The sequence below is a fragment of the Salmo salar genome, chromosome 21 (assembly GCF_965601325.2).
Source record: "Salmo salar chromosome 21, fSalSal1, whole genome shotgun sequence".
NCBI lineage: Eukaryota > Metazoa > Chordata > Actinopteri > Salmoniformes > Salmonidae > Salmo > Salmo salar.
Window position 1 is genome coordinate 49,324,899 of NC_138311.1, and position 22,602 is coordinate 49,347,500.

Sequence of the window (22,602 nt, forward strand, 5' to 3'; positions counted from 1 at the left end):
TCATAGTTTATAACCCATGTCTCTTCACATGGGCGGGCCACTGAGTGAGCAGAGCTCTAACCTTATGAAAACCCAATTCTCTCATTTGGAAGCTAAAATTACATTTCATCTTTTCAGAAATAGTTTCATATTTAAATATTTAAATTGCACAACAATTCCATGTCAATCTGATAACTATAATATGTAGACTTTCCCAGATACAGTTTATGTCGTCCTGTCATCAGTCATAATGTCTCAGATGACTGAACTGAACTGACATCATATTCATTAAGTACCAACGCATATTTTCAACTGCTTGGATTACCGAAATATGGTTCCTTTCCCCCCACCTTTTGATGTTCCCGACTCTCTATGTTTAACAAAGGCTTTTCAAGAGTCCTTCAGTAGTGTCATGAGAGGAAAGGGAGAAAGGTATTTATGGGGGAACATAAACTTTACCCACAGGCCAACGTCATGACACTGGGATAGAGCGAGAGAGAGACTGGGATAGAGCGAGAGAGAGACTGGGATAGAGAGAGAGAGAGACTGGGATAGAGAGAGAGAGAGAGACTGGGATGGAGAGAGAGAGAGACTGGGATAGAGAGAGAGACTGGGATGGAGAGAGAGAGAGACTGGGATAGAGAGAGAGAGAGACTGGGATGGAGAGAGAGAGAGACTGGGATGGAGAGAGAGAGACTGGGATGGAGAGAGAGAGAGACTGGGATGGAGAGAGAGAGAGAGACTGGGATGGAGAGAGAGAGAGAGACTGGGATGGAGAGAGAGAGAGACTGGGATGAAGAGAGAGAGAGAGAGACTGGGATGGAGAGAGAGAGAGACTGGGATGGAGAGAGAGAGAGACTGGGATGGAGAGAGAGAGAGACTGGGATGGAGAGAGAGAGAGACTGGGATGGAGAGAGAGAGACTGGGATGGAGAGAGAGAGACTGGGATGGAGAGAGAGAGAGAGAGAGAGAGAGACTGGGATGGCGAGAGAGAGAGACTGGGATGAGAGAGAGAGAGAGAGACTGGGATGGCGAGAGAGAGAGAGACTGGGATGAGAGAGAGAGAGAGACGGATGGAGAGAGAGAGAGACTGGGATGAAGAGAGAGAGAGAGAGAGACAGACTGGGATGGAGAGAGAGAGAGAGAGAGAGAGAGAGACTGGGATGGCGAGAGAGAGACTGGGATGAGAGAGAGAGACTGGGATGGAGAGAGAGAGAGACTGGGATGGAGAGAGAGAGAGACTGGGATGGAGAGAGAGAGAGAGACTGGGATGGAGAGAGAGAGAGAGACTGGGATGGCGAGAGAGAGAGAGACTGGGATGAGAGAGAGAGAGAGACGGATGGAGAGAGAGAGAGACTGGGATGAAGAGAGAGAGAGAGAGACAGACTGGGATGGAGAGAGATAGAGAGACTGGGATGGAGAGAGAGAGAGACTGGGATGGCGAGAGAGAGAGACTGGGATAGAGAGAGAGAGAGAGAGAGAGAGAGAGAGAGACTGGGATGGAGAGCGAGAGAGACTGGGATGGAGTGCGAGAGAGACTGGGATGGAGAGAGAGAGAGAGACTGGGATGGAGAGAGAGAGAGAGACTGGGATGGAGAGAAAGAGAGAGAGACTGGGATGAGAGAGAGAGACTGGTATGGAGAGAGAGAGAGAGAGAGAGAGAGACTGGGATGGAGAGAGAGAGAGAGACTGGGAGAGAGAGAGAGACTGGGATGGAGAGAGAGAGAGAGACTGGGATGGAGAGAGAGAGACTGGGATGAGAGAGAGAGACTGGGATGAGAGAGAGAGACTGGGATGAGAGAGAGAGACTGGGATGAGAGAGAGTGAGACTGGGATGGAGAGAGAGAGAGAGAGAGACTGGGATGGAGAGAGAGAGACACTGGGATGGAGAGAGAGAGCCTTGGATAGGGAGAGAGCCTGGGATGTAGAGAGAGAGAGAGCCTGGGATGGAGAGAGAGAGAGAGCCTGGGATGGAGAGAGAGAGAGCTTGGGATGGAGAGAGAAAGACTGGGATGGAGAGAGAGAGAGAGAGAGACTGGGAGAGAGAGAGACTGGGAGAGAGAGAGAGACTGAGATGGAGAGAGAGAGAGAGACTGGGATGAGAGAGAGAGAGAGAGAGAGAGAGAGAGAGAGACTGGGATGGAGAGAGAGAGACTGGGATGAAGAGAGAGAGAGAGAGAGAGAGAGACTGGGATGGAGAGAGAGAGACTGGGATGGAGAGAGAGAGAGACTGGGATGGAGAGCGAGAGAGACTGGGATGAAGAGAGAGAGAGAGAGAGACTGGGATGAGAGAGAGAGAGACTGGTATGGAGAGAGAGAGAGAGAAAGAGAGAGAGAGACTGGGATGGAGAGAGAGAGAGAGACTGGGATAGAGAGAGAGATACTGGAAAAGCGAGAGAGAGACTGGGATAGAGAGAGAGATACTGGAATAGCGAGAGAGAGAGAGACTGGGATGGAGAGAGAGACTGGGATGAGAGAGAGAGACTGGGATGAGAGAGAGAGAGACTGGGATGAGAGAGAGAGAGACTGGGATGAGAGAGAGCGAGACTGGGATGGAGAGAGAGAGAGAGAGACTGGGATGGAGAGAGAGAGAGACTGGGATGGAGAGAGAGAGCCTTGGATAGGGAGAGAGCCTGGGATGGAGAGAGAGAGAGAGCCTGGGATGGAGAGAGAGAGAGCCTGGGATGGAGAGAGAGAGAGCCTGGGATGGAGAGAGAAAGACTGGGATGGAGAGAGAGAGAGAGACTGGGAGAGAGAGAGAGACTGGGAGAGAGAGAGAGACTGGGATGGAGAGAGAGAAAGACTGGGATGGAGAGAGAGAGAGACTGGGATGGAAAGAGAGAGAGACTGGGATGGAGAGAGAGAGAGAGACTGGGATGGAGAGAGAGAGAGAGCCTGGGATGGAGAGAGAGAGAGCCTGGGATGGAGAGAGAAAGACTGGGATGGAGAGAGAGAGAGAGACTGGGAGAGAGAGAGAGACTGGGATGGAGAGAGAGAAAGACTGGGATGGAGAGAGAGAGAGACTGGGAGAGAGAGAGACTGGGAGAGAGAGATACTGGGAGAGAGAGAGACTGGGATGGAGAGAGAGAGAGACTGGGATGGAGAGAGAGAGAGACTGGGATGGAGAGAGAGAGAGAGACTGCGATGGAGAGAGAGGGAGAGACTGGGATGGAGAGAGAGAAAGACTGGGATGGAGAGAGAGAGAGACTGGGATGGAGAGAGAGAGAGAGAGAGACTGGGATGGAGAGAGAGAGAGACTGGGATGGAGAGAGAGAGAGACTGGGATGGAGAGAGACTGATAGATAGAGAGTGATAGATAGATAGAGAGACTGATAGATAGATAGATAGATAGATAGATAGATAGATAGATAGATAGATAGATAGATAGATAGAGAGAGAATGATAGAGAAAGAGAGACTGTGATAGATAGAGACAGAGAGAGAGACTGATAGAGAGAGAAAAATACCGCAGTGAGCAGTCACAGCAGCAAGATGTGTGTCCCGTTAGCAAAAGAAAAGGGCAACCAGTGGAACACAAACACCACTGTAAATACAACCTATGTTTATATTGTTATTTATTTTACCTTTCATACTTCAAATATTTTCACATTATTACAACACGGTATCCAGTAATATAATATTGTTAAAACACAGTAGCCAATAATATAACATTGTGTCATGTTTACTGATGATATATTTCCCTTGTTTATTTCACTTTTGTTTGTCTATTCCATTTGCTTTGGCAATGTAAATGTTTCCCAATTCAATAAAGCCCTTTGAATTAAATTGAAATTGAGAGAGATACTGTGATAGAGAGAGACTGGGATGGAGAGAGAGAGACTGGGATGGAGAGAGAGAAAATGGGTTTGAAAGCGAGATACTGGGATGGAAAGAGAGGCTGGGATGGAGAGAGAGAAAATGGGTTTGAAAGCGAGATACTGGGATGGAGAGAGAGGCTGGGATGGAGAGAGAGAGAGAGACTGGGATGGAGAGAGAGATACTGGGATGGAGAGAGAGACGGATGGAGAGAGAGAAAATGGGTTTGAAAGCGAGAGGCTGGGATGGAGAGAGAGAGAAAATGGGTTTGAAAGCGAGAGACTGGGATGGAGAGAGAGAAAATGGGTTTGAAAGCAAGAGGCTGGGATGGAGAGAGAGAGGCTGGGATGGAGAGAGAGAGGCTGGGATGGAGAGAGAGAGATAGACTGGGATGGAGAGAGAGAGAGAGACTGGGATGGAGAGAGAGAGGCTGGGATGGAGAGAGAGGCTGGGATGGAGAGGGAGAGAGAGAGGCTGGGATGGAGAGAGAGGATGGGATGGAGAGAGAGGGAGGCTGGGATGGAGAGAGAGAGCCTGGGATGGAGAGAGAGAGAGGCTGGGATGAGAGAGAGAGATGCGTCAACAGCAACCTTGGTAAAATCCTCTGCATTATCATTAACAGCAGACTCGTACATTTCCTCTGCGAAAACAATATATTGAGCAAATGTCAAATTGGCTTTTTAACAAATTACCGTACAACAGACCACGTACTGTATTCACCCTGCACACCTTAATTGACAAACAAACAAACCAAAACAAAGGCAAAGTCTTCTCATGCTTTGTTGTTTTAAAAAAAGCTTTCGACTCAATTTGGCACGAGGGTCTGCTATACAAATTAATGGAAAGTGGTGTTGGGGGGAAAAACATACGACATTATAAAATCCATGTACACAAACAACAACTGTGTGGTTAATATTGGGAAAAAACAGGGCCGTGGGGTAAGACAGGGATGCAGCTTAAGCCTCACCCTCTTCAACATATATATCAACGAATTGGCGAGGGCACTAGAACAGTCTGCGCAACCTGGCCTCTAGAATCTGAAGTCAAATGTCTACTGTTTAAATGATGATCTGGTGCTTCTGTCACCAACCAAGGAATGCCTACAGCAGCACCTAGATCTTCTGCACAGATTCTGTCAGACCTGGGCCCTGACAGTAAATCTCGTTAAGACAGAAATAATGGTGTTCCATAAAAGGTCCAGTTGCCAGGACCACAAATCCAAATTCCATCTAGACACCGCTGCCCTAGAGCACACAAAAAACTATACACACCTCGGCCTAAACATCAGCACCACAGGTAACTTCCACAAAGCTGTGAACGATCTGAGAGACAAGGCAAGAAGGGCCTTCTATGCCATCAAAAGGAACATAGAATTCGACATACCAATTAGGATCTGGCTAAAAATACTTGAGTCGGTTATAGAACCCATTGCCCTTTATGGTTGTGAGGTCTGGGGTCCGCTCACCAACAAAGAATTCACAAAATGGGACAAACACCAAATTGAGACTTTAAAGCCCCTTAAATCAAAAATGAAATTGAATTAAATTTGTCGCGGAGGGAGAGCGACGCGCGACGCGGAGGGAGAGCGACACGGAGGGAGAGTGACTGATTAGAGACTGATAGAGAGAGCGAGCTCTCTGTGGACTGGCTTTCTTCCTGCAGGATAGCCCCCAGAGTAGAATAGGTGGAGATAAGATGGTGTGTGTGCTATGCTCAGAAATCACTGGCAATGTTATTTTTATTATGTGATAAAACTCAATGGGGAACTTTGTGGATACAGTACTCTTGAATGACTTTCTTGTATGAACGAGTGTAGCTTTTTTATCTATAGATGAGGTGTGGATTTAGGGTTTTATCACATGATAGAAACCTGCCCAAAACTTAATTAAATACCCAGCTGTTAGCTAACTCTGACGATAATTTATGGATCTATTCAATTCAAACATTATTTGAAGTCTATAATTGAAAGCATGATCCTTTGATCATTTCTGTGTAGTGATCTATTGTTCCATCCTGCTGTGATGAGGTTCACTCACAGAGATCTGCTTTGTGAATTCTGGCTCAAACTCTGATGCTCCATGTTGCCAAATTATGGTCATGTAAGGTCAATGTTGAGGGGCTGTATCTTAAACATTGAGGCTGTTATAAATGACCTGCCGTATGGTGATTGATGACAGTGTTGAAATAGTCTCCCGTTATCGAGGCATGTTGCCTTAATTATGTAACGTCCATATTTTGACTGTCAGTTTAAACGCTTGTGGCTTTGCGTATTTGCTTGAAGGTATAATCTCTCACGGCAGAAACATCAGAACATTCTGGGTTGCATTTAGGATCCACAATGTCACTCGGTGAATGCTGCAACTGTCAAGTGTAGTTTTGAAGAGTGGGGGCATTTTTATTTGTTTCTTTTTGTGCAGAAGGCTTTAGATCACTGGGAATCTCTGTCATTTTGATTTGTCCCATAGCTTTCATGAATCACAATTACACGGCTGCTGTGTTGTTTTACAAAGCCCTGTAGTGAGAGTTACTGCTGGTCATGTCTCGGGGGGAGTTGCTGTAATTAACTATAGCCCCGCAGGGCCTAGCTCTACACTGTGGCCATGAACAATGTCCCAAAGCAGCTCACTGTCATCGCTATGCACATCTGCTGCTGACGGGTAGATGGTGGCCCCAAAACAATTTTCTTCAAAATAAAGATCGAGACACTTGAGCGCCTCTAAAATAAATCTTAGTTTCCAAAGAGTTGTGAAAAGCATGTTTTGGCTGTTCTCTCTGTGTATATTCTCTTATACAAATATTTAGATTTTGTTAGAACAGATTTGACGTTCTTCAGAATGCTTTGGCAAGAGACTGGCTGACCTCATAGTGACTCCTAGTGAAGCGGAGGTGTAGCTACACTTGTCAAAGTGAGAATGGCTCTGTTTAGCCTGTCCTCTCCCAGCACTGTGCTCTGTGTGAGGAATATGTGGCCATATTGAGCTTAATCTGCTGAAAGTAATGAACTCTGTGCCAGTTATAAGTCTGAACATTTCTGCCTCATTGTTCTCTCGGGCTCACAGCCTTTCATTTTTGGTAGATCTCTTAATTACTGCCATGTTATTGAGGCCTTACATGAGATCTACATACCCCTTAATACCAGATTTGGAAAAATATGATCCTATTCATGGATTTTCTGTAATTATACTAAGTTGTCTTTTTTCCTAAATGTAAACATTCACTGAACTGTGTTATGGTCACCCCATAATGTCTGTGTTTATTATTCGTCCTAATTATACTGATATTGAGCTTGGCATTGTATCAAATATTCCGACTATATTTAAAATGAATCCCACCTCAATTATGTTGATTATATTGGATTAATAGCCGAGCTGATCCGGAAAGGAGAAACATTGACTCCACTGATAATTCTGATCCTCAATTCAGTTTCAAAGCTGTCATTAATCACAAAGGATATCAATGGGTGCCATGCACTCTGATTTTGTATTAATGAAGCCAATTCGAATAAGCACAAGACAAGTTTAAAACACAAATCTTTACTTAAATAATTCACTGTATATTCTTCCACTGTATCTCAATTCTCTCAAGGGTGATCAAGAATGACCTTATTTAAACAAACTTCACTGAAGTCAAAACTTTACTTTCTGGAAGTTGTTTGTAAGTACTAAGCAAGTGCCACTTCTTTCTGGAAGTGATAAACAAGTAAATATACTCAATTAAATGACATTCTTTCTCATTATTATTTCTTCTGAACGCGTCACACTGGTAAAAGGTAAAGGTCTGGAAAGATAATTTGATGTAATTATGTCCCACGGGACACAAACATGTCACTGGAGTCCAACAGCAGTAACATTAAAGAACCGGTAAAAACAGAAATAACAAAGGATTTGTTTTAAACTGAAAATGGAATTCAGACATGCCAATAACACTCCATAGTACAAACACCCATATTCTCTGACATTTCAATCTGTCATGCCTCAGAGAAGTGTAAACAGTCAACCACCACACTCGTTCAGCATACTGCATTACTATTAGTATAACGAAAGCCCTTAATACACGTTTGGACCAAGATAACAACTGTATGCCTCGTTAGTATTTTTTTAATTATTTTTTTTACAAGCATTTCGCTGCACCTGCTATTAACATCTGCAAATCTGTGTACGCAACCAATAAACTTTGATTTGATTTAGTACCGCTCATCTCTTTCCTCTCAGCGGGCTTTAGATGTGTTAAATACTGAGCCGTGTTGAGTAGCAACAAACTGCTGGTAAATCTGAAGCAATCTATTTTAAGGGACAAGGATGTAAATAATCAAGGATATTTTCAGTCACAGATGGGCAGGTGTGAGACAGCCCCTTGAATTGAATTGAATTGATAGTAATGAAAGAGCAATGGTGTCGATTTGATGCACCAAGAACATATAACAGGTAGTTGGATAAAGAGTGCATATGGAGTTACAGTAGCTAGATATCTTCAGGTAGGGTCATTAATGACGGAAGACAGAAATAGAGAGCAACACAAGACAACTTGAGAATGTCTTAAATGCAGATGCATTGAATGAAGATGGCAAGCACATCCTCCAGCAAAAGATATTGAAACAGATACGATTCAGCATTACAGGATTTCAGATCAGATTTCCCATGGATCTTTTCTCTCTGGTGTTTAGAGTCTCACTAATGTGTTGCTCCAAATGTAATTTAATTTCACTAGCTTTGCAGAGCGCTAATGAACACTTAGAGCCATTACAGTTTGAACAAGGCCCTTTGATTCTGGCCTGATAAGTGAGAGGAGAGCATCTCTGGGCTCCTGGCTGAACAGCATGTGACCCAACATGAACTGCACCAAAGACTGCCCAGGGTATTACTTCCTATATCATGCACTGTCATATTTAAGAAGATAAGAACATCTTGATATTTTGCCTGTAGTATGAATAACTGAGCCAGTAGTAATGGATTTCAACCAAGCTCTGATGCTTTCCTATGTTTAGTATGGAAGCCATGGAAATGTCTGCTATGATTAGTCTTAAACTGTTGCACCCTGTCTCCTAATTTGGAGGAAGTGGCATGAACTCTATTGAAATTTAATCTGGTTCCTTGAGAGGCAAGGCTATCATCATCCATAGCAGATGGTGGGAAGACCTAATCACCTCATTCTTGTTACTGACAACCCATAGAGGCCATTCGGTAAACAATAAGCTGTGTGTAGGAAGTGAATAATAAGTGAGTGGGTCAAGCATTCCCTCTGTTCTTTATATCGTCACTTGAAAAGTTTTTTGTTGTTGTAATATGTTGTATGTATTCCATGCGTTGTCATTCCCATTAACGTGCATTGGACAGTTTTTGGAGCATGGCAGGTGTCATTTAAACATATATAACGATCCACCTTCACTGCAATAACAGGCCTTATTAGTTTCTACCTTCACCACAAACACAGTCCTCATGGGTTTCTACCTTCACCACAAACACAGTCCTTATTGGTTTCTACCTTCACCACAAACACAGTCCTCATGGGTTTCTACCTTCACCACAAACACAGTCCTCATGGGTTTCTACCTTCACCACAAACACAGTCCTTATTGGTTTCTACCTTCACCACAAACACAGTCCTCATGGGTTTCTACCTTCACCACAAACACAGTCCTCATGGGTTTCTACCTTCACCACAAACACAGTCCTTATTGGTTTCTACCTTCACCACAAACACAGTCCTCATGGGTTTCTACCTTCACCACAAACACAGTCCTCATGGGTTTCTACCTTCACCACAAACACAGTCCTTATTGGTTTCTACTTTCACCACAAACACAGTCCTTATTGGTTTCTACTTTCACCACAAACATGGTCCTTATGACTTTCTTCATTTTTCACAAAGTTGTTCTGGTATTCTGGTTGTTCTGGTATTCTGGTTGTTCTGGCATTCTGGTTGTTCTGGCATTGTAGTTGTTCTAGTTGTTCTGGTTGTTCTGGCATTCTAGTTGTTCCGGCATTCTAGTTATTCTGGTTGTTCTGGTACTCTGGTTGTTCTGGTATTCTAGTTGTTCTCATATTCTAGTTGTTCTGGTTGTTCTGGTATTCTAGTTGTTCTGGTTGTTCTGGTATTCTAGTTGTTCAGGTATTCTGGTTGTTCTGGTATTCTAGTTGTTCGGGTTGTTCTGGTGTTCGGGTTGTTCTCGTGTTCGGGTTGTTCTGGTATTATAGTTGTTCTGGTTGTTATGGTATTCTGGTTGTTATGGTATTCTGGTTGTTCTGGTATTCGGGTTGTTCTGGTATTCTGGTTGTTCTGGTATTCTGGTTCTGGTATTTGGGTTGTTCTGGTTGTTATGGTATTCTAGTTGTTCTGGTTGTTATGGTATTCTAGTTGTTCTGGTTGTTCTGAATATTCTAGTTGTTCAGGTATTCTGGTTGTTCTGAATATTCTAGTAGTTCAGGTATTCTGGTTGTTCTGGTATTCGGGTTGTTGTTCTGGTATTCTGGTTGTTCTGAATATTCTAGTTGCTCAGGTATTCTGGTATTCTTGATATCCTTTGTCCTCGTCTTGTCGTGTCCCGTGTACAGTGGGGAGAACAAGTATTTCATACACTGCCGATTTTGCAGGTTTTCCTACTTACAAAGCATGTAGAGGTCTGTAATTTTTATCATAGGTACACGTCAACTGTGAGAGACGGAATCTAAAACAAAAATCCAGAAAATCACATTGTATGATTTTTAAGTAATTAATTTGCATTTTATTGCATGACATAAGTATTTGATCACCTACCAACCAGTAAGAATTCCGGCTCTCACAGACCTGTTAGTTTTTCTTTAAGAAGCCCTCCTGTTCTCCACTCATTACCTGTATTAACTGCACCTGTTTGAACTCATTACCTGTATAAAAGACACCTGTCCACACACTCAATCAAACAGACTCCAACCTCTCCACAATTGCCAAGACCAGAGAGCTGTGTAAGGACATCAGGGATAAAATTGTAGACCTGCACAAGGCTGGGATGGGCTACAGGACAATAGGCAAGCAGCTTGGTGAGAAGGCAACAACTGTTGGCACAATTATTAGAAAATGGAAGAAGTTCAAGATGACGGTCAATCACCCTCGGTCTGGGGCTCCATGCAAGATTTCACCTCGTGGGGCATCAATGATCATGAGGAAGGTGAGGGATCAGCCCAGAACTACACGGCATGACCTGGTCAATGACCTGAAGAGAGCTGGGACCACAGTCTCAAAGAAAACCATTAGTAACACACTACGCCGTCATGGATTAAAATCCTGCAGCGCACGCAAGGTCCCCCTGCTCAAGCCAGCACATGTCCAGGCCCGTCTGAAGTTTGCCAATGACCATCTGGATGATCCAGAGGAGGAATGGGAGAAGGTCATGTGGTCTGATGAGACAAAAATAGAGCTTTTCTGTCTAAACTCCACTCGCCGTGTTTGGAGGAATAAGAAGGATGAGTACAACCCCAAGAACAACATCCCAACCGTGAAGCATGGAGGTGGAAACATCATTCTTTGGGGATGCTTTTCTGCTAAGGGGACAGGATGACTGCACCGTATTGAGGGGAGGATGGATGGGGCCATGTATCGCGAGATCTTGGCCAACGACCTCCTTCCCTCAGTAAGAGCATTGAAGATGGGTCGTGGCTGGGTCTTCCAGCATGACAACGACCCGAAACACACAGCCAGGCCAACTAAGGAGTGGCTCCGTAAGAAGCATCTCAAGGTCCTGGAGTGGCCTCGCCAGTCTCCAGACCTGAACCCAATAGAAAATCTTTGGAGGGAGCTGAAAGTCCGTATTGCCCAGCAACAGCCCCGAAACCTGAAGGATCTGGAGAAGGTCTGTATGGAGGAGTGGGCCAAAATCCCTGCTGCAGTGTGTGCAAACCTGGTCAAGAACTACAGGAAATGTAGGATCTCTGTAATGGCAAACAAAGGTTTCTGTACCAAATATTAAGTTCTGCTTTTCTGATGTATCAAATACTTATGTCATGCAATAAAATGCAAATGAATTACTTAAAAATCATACAATGTGATTTTCTGGATTTTTGTTTTAGATTCCGTCTCTCACAGTTGAAGTGTACCTATGATACAAATTACAGACCTCTACATGCTTTGTAAGTAGGAAAACCTGCAAAATCGGCAGTGTATCAAATACTTGTTCTCCCCACTGTATATATATATTTACATATTTTCTTCGCATATCTTTTTATATATTTTTTTCTAAAAACTCAACTTCAAAACACTCTCCTGCAACCCGCCTCACCAATTTAAAAAAAAGAAAGTATTTTTACCTCAAATCTGAAATCCAGAACAGAAGCTAGCCAGAAGTTAGCCAGAAGTTAGCCAGATCACTAGCTAATGTTAGAATTCAGCTAACCACGGTTGGCAGTCATCAGCTATCCCTTAGCTCGAAAAGCTATCGCCAGTTTTGTACAACGCGACTCAGACCAGAGCATACCGGATCTTTTTTCTCTCCATATCCCCGGATTTCTACCGCAAGCTCTGGACATTTACACCTGGATCTTGCAGCTAGCTAGCTGCTATCCGAGTGACTATTGGCTAACGTCGGTCCCGGAGCTAACATCAATTATTCCGGAGCAAACCAGCTGAAGAGTTCCGTCAGCCACTCCTGGGCTACAATCACCTATCCGGACCCGCTTTACTGCCGATGCGGAGCCCCATCGGGCCTTCATGACTGGACTACCGACGTTATCTGCCCGAGGGAGTTATCCAACTGGCCCCTCCGTTGCGATGTAACCTGAACGCTCATCTGCGGCCAGCTAATCGTTAGCTGTCTTATCGGCTTCTATCTGAGTAGGTCTATTGGCCAATTTTCTTGGGCCACTATACCTATAACTATTTTTGCAAGGATTGGTCCCCTCTACCACACGGCACCCCACTAATCTACCGACGGAAACGCACGAGGTGGCTAAAAACAGACCATCTTCTGCCAACTTGCTACCCATGACCCGGCTAGCTGTCTGAATCGCCGTGACCGCAACCGACCTTACTACTCACTGGACCCTTTTGATCACTTGGCTAAGCATGCCTCTCCTTAATGTCAATATGCCTTGTCCATTGCTGTTCTGGTTAGTGTTTATTGGCTTATTTCACTGTAGAGCCTCTAGCCCTGCTCATTATATCTTATCCAAACTCTCAGTTCCACCACCCACACATGTGATGACATCATCCGGTTTCAATGATGTTTCTAGAGACAATATCTCTCTCATCATCACTCAATGCCTAGGTTTACCTCCACTGTATTCACATCCTACCATACCTTTGTCTGTACATTATACCTTGAAGCTATTTTATCGCCCCAAGAAACCTGCTCCTTTTACTCTCTGTTCCGGACGTCCTAGACGACCAATTCTCATAGTTTTTAGCCGTACCCTTATCCTACTCCTCCTCTGTTCCTCTGGCGATGTAGAGGTGAATCCAAGCCCTGCAGTGCCTAGCTCCACTCCTATTCCCCAGGCGCTCTCTTTTGATGACTTCTGTAACCGTAATAGCCTTGGTTTCATGCATGTTAACATTAGAAGCCTCCTCCCTAAGTTTGTTTTATTCACTGCTTTAGCACACTCTGCCAACCCTGATGTCCTAGCCGTGTCTGAATCATGGCTTAGGAAGACCACCAAAAACTCTGAAATCTCCATCCCTAACTACAACATTTTCAGACAAGATAGAATGGCCAAAGGGGGCAGTGTTGCAATCTACTGCAGAGATAGCCTGCAGAGTTCTGTCCTACTATCCAGGTCTGTACCCAAACAATTTGAACTTCTACTTTTAAAAATCCACCTCTCTAAAAACAAGTCTCTCACCATATCTGCCTGCTATAGACCACCCTCTGCCCCCAGCTGTGCTCTGGACACCATATGTGAACTGATTGCCCCCCATCTATCTTCAGGGCTCGTGCTGCTAGGTGACCTAAACTGGGACATGCTTAACACCCCAGCCACCCTACAATCTAAGCTTGATGCCCTCAATCTCACACAAATTATCAATGAACCTACCAGGTACCACCCCAAAGCCGTAACACGGGCACCCTCATAGATATCATCCTAACCAACTTGCCCTCTAAATACACCTCTGCAGTTTTCAACCAAGATCTCAGCAATCACTGCCTCATTGCCTGTATCCGTAATGAGTCAGCGGTCAAATGACCTCCACTCATCACTGTCAAACGCTCCCTGATACACTTCGGCGAGCAGACCTTTCTAATCGATCTGGCCCGGGTATCCTGGAAGGATATTGACCTCATCCCTTCAGTAGAGAATGCCTGGTTATTTTTTTTAAATGCCTTCCTCACCATCTTAAATAAGCATGCCCCATTCAAGAAATGTAGAACCAGGAACAGTATAGCCCTTGGTTCTCTCCAGACCTGACTGCCCTTAACCAACACAAAGCATTTTGTGGCGTTCTGCATTAGCATCGAACAGCCCCCGTGATATGCAACTTTTCAGGGAAGTTAGAAACCAATATACACAGGCAGTTAGAAAAGCAAAGGCTAGCTTTTTCAAGCAGAAATGTACTTCCTCCAACACAAACTCAAAAAGTTCTGGGACACTGTAAAGTCCTTGGAGATTAAGAGCACCTCCTCCCAGCTGCCCACTGCACTGAGGATAGGAAACTCTGTCACCACCGATAAATCCACTATAATTGAGAATTTCAATAAGCATTTTTCTATGGCTGGCCATACTTTCCACCTGGCTACCCCTACCCCGGTCAACAGCAAGTACCCCCCACAGCAACTCGCCCAAGCCTTCCCCATTTCTCCTTCTCCCAAATCCAGTCAGCTGATGTTCTGAAAGAGCTGAAAAATCTGGACCCCTTCAAATCTGCCGGGCTAGACAATCTGGACCCTTTCTTTCTAAAATTATCTGCCGAAATTGTTGCAACCCCTATTACTAGCCTGTTCAACCTTTCTTTCGTGTCATCTGAGATTCCCAAAGATTGGAAAGCAGCTGCGGTCATCCCCCTCTTCAAAGGGGGGGACACTCTTGACCCAAACTGCTACAGACCTATATCTATCCTACCCTGCCTTTGTAAAGTCTTCGAAAGCCATGTCAACAAACATATTACCGACCATTTCGAATCCCACCGCACCTTCTCCGCTATGCAATCTGGTTTCAGAGCCGGTCATGGGTGCACCTCAGCCACGCTCAAGGTCCTAAACGATATCTTAACCGCCATCGATAAGAAACAATAATGTGCAGCCGTATTCATTGACCTGGCCAAGGCTTTCGACTCTGTCAATCACCACATCCTCATCGGCAGACTCAATAGCCTTGGTTTCTCTAATGATTGCCTCGCCTGGTTCACCAACTACTTCTCTGATAGAGTTCAGTGCGTCCAATCGGAGGGCCTGTTGTCCGGGCCTCTGGCAATCTCAATGGGGGTGCCACAGGGTTCAATTCTTGGGCCGACTCTTTATCTCTGTATACATCAATGATGTCGCTCTTGCTGCTGGTGAGTCTCTGATCCACCTCTACGCAGACGACACCATTCTGTATACTTCTGACCCTTCTTTGGACACTGTGTTAACTACCCTCCAGACAAGCTGCAATGCCATACAACTCTCCTTCCGTGGCCTCCAACTGCTCTTAAATACAAGTAAAACTAAATGCATGCTCTTCAACCGGTCACTGCCTGCACCTGTCCAGCATCACTACTCTGGACGGTTCTGACTTAGAATATGTGGACAACTACAAATACCTAGGTGTCTGGTTAGACTGTAAACTCTCCTTCCAGACTCACATCAAACGTCTCCAATCCAAAGTTAAATCTAGAATTGGCTTCCTATTTCCTATTTTTGCCTTTACCTCCCTTATCTCACCTCATTTGCTCACTTTGTATATAGACTTATTTTTCTACTATATTATTGACTGTCGGTTTGTTTTAATCCATGTGTAACTCTGTGTTGTTGTATGTGTCAAACTGCTTTGCTTTATCTTGGCCAGGTCGCAATTGTAAATGAGAACTTGTTCTCAACTTGCCTACCTGGTTAAATAAAGGTGAAATAAATAAATAAATAAATATCCACAGCAAATGCTCATCATTCCCAAAACCACGCTATCTGTGAAAATCCATTGTCTTTTCACCACTAAAGAAATAGTTACAAGTAAATATAGCAATTTGCATGCGACAATCTTTTCATTTATCACATATCAATGGCAGTATTGAATGTATGAATATACAAACCTCTACTTCAAAGTCACACTGCCAACTCCACTGCATTTCTACAAATCAACGTGAGCAATACAGATTCTTATTGCTGAAGCAGTATGTACAGTAGCAAGTCCAAGTGTGTTTGAATAGGGCCAGCCTATAGAGAGTGACTGACAGTATAGCATTACTAATCTTTAACACTTCTGAAGTCTAGAGGAGAATATGAAGATGGGTAGTATTGGTGTGAATAAACACTGTGTTAACCTGAGAAACCTCTGCCTGTTCTCCGTTTAATTTTAGCAACAGTGTAATGTAAAAACCTCATGGAAGTATGCCAATCTTTGACCCAGACACCCTTCAGCTATGAAAGACAAACTGGTGTACAGTGTCTTTACATTTTAAAGATTACAAATGTTAACTCAAGTCAGTAGGTATCTCATTCTATTAGCATGCCCATCTTAACAGCATCAGAGTGCTCGTATTTGAAGACAGATGTAGGCCTACATAAGCTATAATGAACAATATTTTAATTGTCTCCTATTCCTCTTGACCCAGAGTTCTTCCTGGAGTTGTTGGAGAACACGGAGAGGTCGTTGAACGAGATGTTCGTGCGGACCTACGGAAAGCCGTACATGCAGAACTCGGAGGTGTTCCAGAACCTGTTTGCCGAGCTGAAACGCTACTACACGGGAGGTAACGTGAACCTGGAGGAGATGCTCAACGACTTCTGGTCGCGGCTGCTGGAGCGCATGTTCACGCTGCTCAACTCCCAGTATGTCATCACTGAGGACTATCTGGAGTGCATCAGTAAGTACACGGACCAGCTAAAGCCCTTTGGAGACGTACCCAAGAAGCTCAAGGCTCAGGTTACCAGGGCCTTCATCGTGGCACGCACTTTCGTCCAGGGCCTCTCGGTTGGTAGAGAGGTGGCCAGCAGGGTGTCCAAGGTAAGCCCTCCGTCTCTGCCATTCATAAGAAAACTGAGTTGAGTGGTTTTAGTTTGGGCTAATTTGCTGCTATTGTGCAGCAGGGGATGATGGTAATTTTAATAAGGAATATATACCACTTCCCCAATGGGAATTTCTCCCTGAAACCTTTCACCCAATTTGATCATGTAAAATTAATGTCATAGATTTATATCAACACTTTCCCCTGAATTGAACAATTGACTGATTTTGTTGGATCCATCATTATCACATATCAATATTATATTTCAAACCTCATAGATCATAAAACAGAGTATTTTGTTGGTGTTTGGGGCTGGAATGGATTGTGCTGGTGGAGAGAGAAGTACAACATAATATAACAGTGTATCCAACACATTCTTAAACAAGCTGAAGGTCTCTGTTTTGCTTTTTGGGTTTTCTTTCCTCTCAGGAGATCCCCCACAGGCTGGTATTTCGATCATACACTCTTCTGACTGACTTACCACTGCCTTCCCACCACTACCATCTCTTTGTATGGGCCTATGGGCTGGTGGGTTAAGGCTCAGGGCTGCCTTTTCAAGGATCCTATAATGACCTCTGGTGGGGCCTCCCATTGTTCAGGAGGAATTCTCAAGCATGGGAAGACTATTTGGCTCCAAGCTATGGGGATATATATGTATTTCTTTGGTATCTCTATCACCTAATATTTTTTAAGTCTGTATACCGTCCCCATTAATCTTGCTGTAAGTATTCTGTTTGATGTAATGTTAATGCAGCTAGCTGCTTTTGCTGTATATCATTGCCTTGGGAGTGTGTAGTTTCGATCTTATGCAAAGGAAGATTTAAAGGCATAGCAAGAGATGTATGCTTGACATTGGCTCGACTCAACAACAACAGCTGTTTTCTAGATGTCTTGTTTTCAGTTAATATCAGTGGTGGAAAAAGTACCCAATTGTCATACTTGAGTAAAAGTAGAGATACCATAATAGAAAGTTACTCAAATAAATGTGAAAGTCACCCAGTAAAATACTACTTAAGTATATTTAAAACCAAATACTTTTACTTAAGTATCAAAAGTATAAATCATTTAAAATAACTTATATTAAGCAAAGCAGACGGCACCATTTTCTTGTTTTTAAAATGTATGGATAGCCCAGGGCACATTCCAACACTCAGACATTACTTACAAAAGATGCATTTGTGTTTAGTGAGTCCGCCAGAACAGAGGCAGAAGGGATGACCACGTGTTCTCTTGATAAGTGAGTGAATTTCACAATTTTCCTGCCCCGCTAAGCATTCAAAATGTAACAAGTACTTTTGGTTGTCAGGGAAATTGTATGGAGTTAAAAGTACAATATTTTCTATAGGAATTTAGTAAAGTAAAAGCTGTCATAAAAATATGAATAGTAAAGTACACATACCTCAAAAAAATTACTTAAGTCGTACTTTAAAGTACTTAAGTACTTTACACCACTGGTTAATATCAACATTAGAACACTGGCTAGACTTGTACTGTAGATCAAGTTTGCTTCCATTGCCTCGTGGTCTCAAGCAATTTATCTGAATTGTATGCGTTTGTTACCGTTATTGGTGTTAATAGTAGTGTGTACACTGTTCTGTGTTGTTAGAGGAGAAGCCTGGACATCAAGGCTAGTAAACAGTTAATATACTGTTTGGAAATGGAGTCCTTTTGCAACGGTTGCTGGCCAATGAGTTTATGTTCACCATAATTCATGATGGGGTGTGTATCATGCAGATTGTAGCACAGCTATGAGTGGTCAAAGGCACAAGGAAACCCAAAGCAATAGGCTGCCTGGGGAGAATCACATGTATAACCCCCGAACATAGAACAAACTCAACCTTTCCACTGCTGGTCATTCATTACCGGCAAGCATGGTGAACTCTGTGAACCTCAATGGTGTGATCACGTCATGCACCTCCAGGCCATATCACTTCCCTATGTCCAGCCAGGGCTGCCTGATGAAGCACTTTCATGAGGATGAGTTGTTACTGTCTGTGGTAGTGACACACGTCCTGGGTTCCCTGGCAGCCGCCGTGTCCCCACCTCAACTCTGACATTTCCCAGGGACCTGTGACACGAGTCATGTGGCGGGCCCTTTGATCCAAGGGGCCTCAACTCATCTGGAGAGATTGGGTGTAAGCATAATGGAATAGGACACCCCAGAGGAGGGGTGGGACATGTGACATCTATGCCTAGTGCTGCTGAGGGGCTTTATTGAGTTCCAGGAGCTGCTGCACTACCTCACATCACAGCAGTTTACAGTTTATGACTAAGACACTACACTGCTTATCTATATCCCAGGTCAGGTCAGTTTATCCATGGTCAATCAGAGTTTATCCATGGTCAATCAGAGTTTATCCATGGTCAATCAGAGTTTATCCATGGTCAATCAGAGTTTATCCACGGTCAATCAGAGTTTATCCACGGTCAATCAGAGTTTATCCACGGTCAATCAGAGTTTATCCATGGTCAATCAGAGTTTATCCATGGTCAATCAGAGTTTATCCACGGTCAATCAGAGTTTATCCACGGTCAATCAGAGTTTATCCACGGTCAATCAGAGTTTATCCACGGTCAATCAGAGTTTATCCACAGTCAATCAGAGTTTATCCACGGTCAATGAGAGTTTATCCACGGTCAATGAGAGTTTATCCACGGTCAATCAGAGTTTATCCACGGTCAATCAGAGTTTATCCACGGTCAATCAGAGTTTATCCACGGTCAATCAGAGTTTATCCACGGTCAATCAGAGTTTATCCACGGTCAATCAGAGTTTATCCACGGTCAATCAGAGTTTATCCACGGTCAATCAGAGTTTATCCACGGTCAATCAGAGTTTATCCACGGTCAATCAGAGTTTATCCACAGTCAATCAGAGTTTATCCACGGTCAATCAGAGTTTATCCATGGTCAATCAGAGTTTATCCATGGTCAATCAGAGTTTGGCATTCAGTTACACTTATTTCTGCATAAATACCAGCATGGACTAATGTTTTCCCATTTTCTAAACCTCTGAAATGAAAAGATATGCCCAGGGATATATCAAGGCTCCAACACTGTCATTATGGGCACACAGCGTATTTCTATTATTCAGTTTTGCAAAGCGGTGATGTGGCTATTGATTGATTCTAATAATAGGACTCTCTTTGATGAGCTCGAATCATTAGAATAATATCTGCTCTGCAAACGCTATAATGCACTCAAAGAAGCCAGCAGTCCAGGGAGATAGGGGGAGAGTCATGCAGACATTATGGCAACTTACTGAGTGCTGGTCTGCACCAAAGCCATTTGTGGAGGAAGAAAGCATTTGTCAGGTGTCAGTTCTGCAAATTGAAAAGGGAGGAAGCAACGCTATACCATATCTTACTGTACGGAAATGCACATTAAGGATTCTGTCAGTAGAGTATTTTAATATAAAGTGCATCTCAGATTCAAATGAATGAAATTGGAATCTGAAAAAGACAAATTTTTATAGTGTCAATGTGAAATGTATGAATTGTGTTTACCAACAGTTGCTATGTTGCTAGATTATAGTGACGACAGGTACCAGAGATTATAGTGACGACAGGTACCAGAGATTATAGTGACGACAGGTACCAGAGATTATAGTGACGACAGATACCAGAGATTATAGTGACGACAGATACCAGAGATTATAGTGACGACAGGTACCAGAGATTATAGTGACGACAGGTACCAGAGATTATAGTGACGACAGGTACCAGAGATTATAGTGACGACAGATACCAGAGATTATAGTGACGACAGGTACCAGAGATTATAGTGACGACAGATACCAGAGATTATAGTGACGACAGATACCAGAGATTATAGTGACGACAGGTACCAGAGATTATAGTGATGACAGATACCAGAGATTATAGTGACGACAGATACCAGAGATTATAGTGACGACAGGTACCAGAGATTATAGTGACGACAGGTACCAGAGATTATAGTGACGATAGGTACCAGAGATTATAGTGACGACAGATACCAGAGATTATAGTGACGACAGGTACCAGAGATTATAGTGACGACAGGTACCAGAGATTACCCCCTTGATATTTTAAACTCGCTACTCGCAACATGTGAATTTGTGGGGGTGTCAGTGGGAACATGACATTGTGTGAGTGATCAGCATCAGACTGTGTGTTAAATCAAGCCTATGACGGAGGAAGCTAGCAGTAGATGTTTAAGGCATATCAGTCAGTCACGGTAGTGTATGTATTTGATCTACTAGCCTGACTCTGTGGAGGCGGCTGATGATGCCTCCCTCTCCTCAGCAATCCTCACTGGTGGGTTGGGAGAAGCAGGGGTCCAATCATATCAAACATGAAGACAGCTCAGAAACCACTCAAAACACTGACTTCCAGCCGAGCTGTGGCTCTTCTCTCACCTCATGCGTGCAGTGTCTGGGTACTTTGGAAAATTTAGACCAGTACCTGACAACTCCCTTTCGCCCCGCTGGGACATCCCTACTCCTCCCTCTAGCTTTGTTGGATTTGGTCTGAAATACACAAAATAGTTTGAGCCTTGTGTAAAATTAGACTTCTTTCAGAATTTATTTTTTAAATTCAGAACAGAGACTAGGTGTTTTATTTTAATTTTAACAGATGTTGTGATTAATTGGAAAATACTCTGATGAAATGGGAATGTTTTTATTTTATCGATTTTTGCCAGAGTAACAAGAATCTTTGACACTTAATAAAATGCATAAAACATGTAGAAACACACACAAACGAAAGCAAACTGAAGCACTGACAGAAATTATGGTTAGGGAATAGCTATTTCATAGAGGGCTGAGCTGCAGTAACAAGGTTAAGAAATGATTTAAGAACCTGTCTGTGTTTGAAAAAGAGATGAAGCCATTAGCCATTACCTGGGAGTCTTGACTTTAAACAATAGGGTGTGGATATTTGCATTATTGACAAAAACATTTCTGGTGCTGTATTGTTCACAGATTTTCAATTTCTCCAGCTACAACTGTTCCTGTTTATGTATGCTGAGCTTCTGTTCAGCAACATAGATGTAAGAGCTGTATGTGGAGCTAGATGGAGGACAGTGGCGCAAGATGGAGGACAGTGGCGCTAGGTGGAGGACAGTGGTGCTAGGTGGAGGACAGTGGCGCTAGATGGAGGACAGTGGCGCTAGATGGAGGACAGTGGCGCTAGATGGAGGACAGTGGACAGTGGCACTAGGTGGAGGACAGTGGCGCTAGATGTAAGAGCTGTATGTGGAGCTAGATGGAGGACAGTGGAGCTAGATGGAGGACAGTGGTGCTAGGTGGCGGACAGTGGCGCTAGGTGGAGGACAGTGGCGCTAGATGGAGGACAGTGGCGCTAGATGGAGGACAGTGGCGCTAGGTGGCGGACAGTGGCGCTAGGTGGAGGACAGTGGCGCTAGATGGAGGACAGTGGCGCTAGATGGAGGACAGTGGCGCTAGGTGGAGGACAGTGGCGCTAGATGGAGGACAGTGGCGCTAGGTGGAGGACAGTGGCGCTAGATGGAGGACAGTGGCGCTAGATGGAGGACAGTGGCGCTAGGTGGAGGACAGTGGAGCTAGATGGAGGACAGTGGCGCTAGATGGAGGACAGTGGCGCTAGGTGGAGGACAGTGGCGCTAGGTGGAGGACAGTGGCGCTAGGTGGAGGACAGTGGCGCTAGGTGGAGGACAGTGGCGCTAGATGTAAGAGCTGTATGTGGAG

At 44.1% G+C, this 22,602-nt stretch overlaps 1 protein-coding gene across 1 annotated transcript in view; it reads left to right on the forward strand.

Annotated features, from left to right (window-relative positions):
* LOC106582440 (glypican-6) overlaps positions 1-22,602 on the forward strand; it is a 160,990-nt gene that overhangs the window by 50,796 nt on the left and 87,592 nt on the right. The window contains exon 3 of the mRNA XM_014165554.3: positions 16,503-16,894. Within this exon, the coding sequence (XP_014021029.1) occupies positions 16,503-16,894 (392 nt within the window). The remainder of the gene's footprint in view (positions 1-16,502; positions 16,895-22,602) is intronic.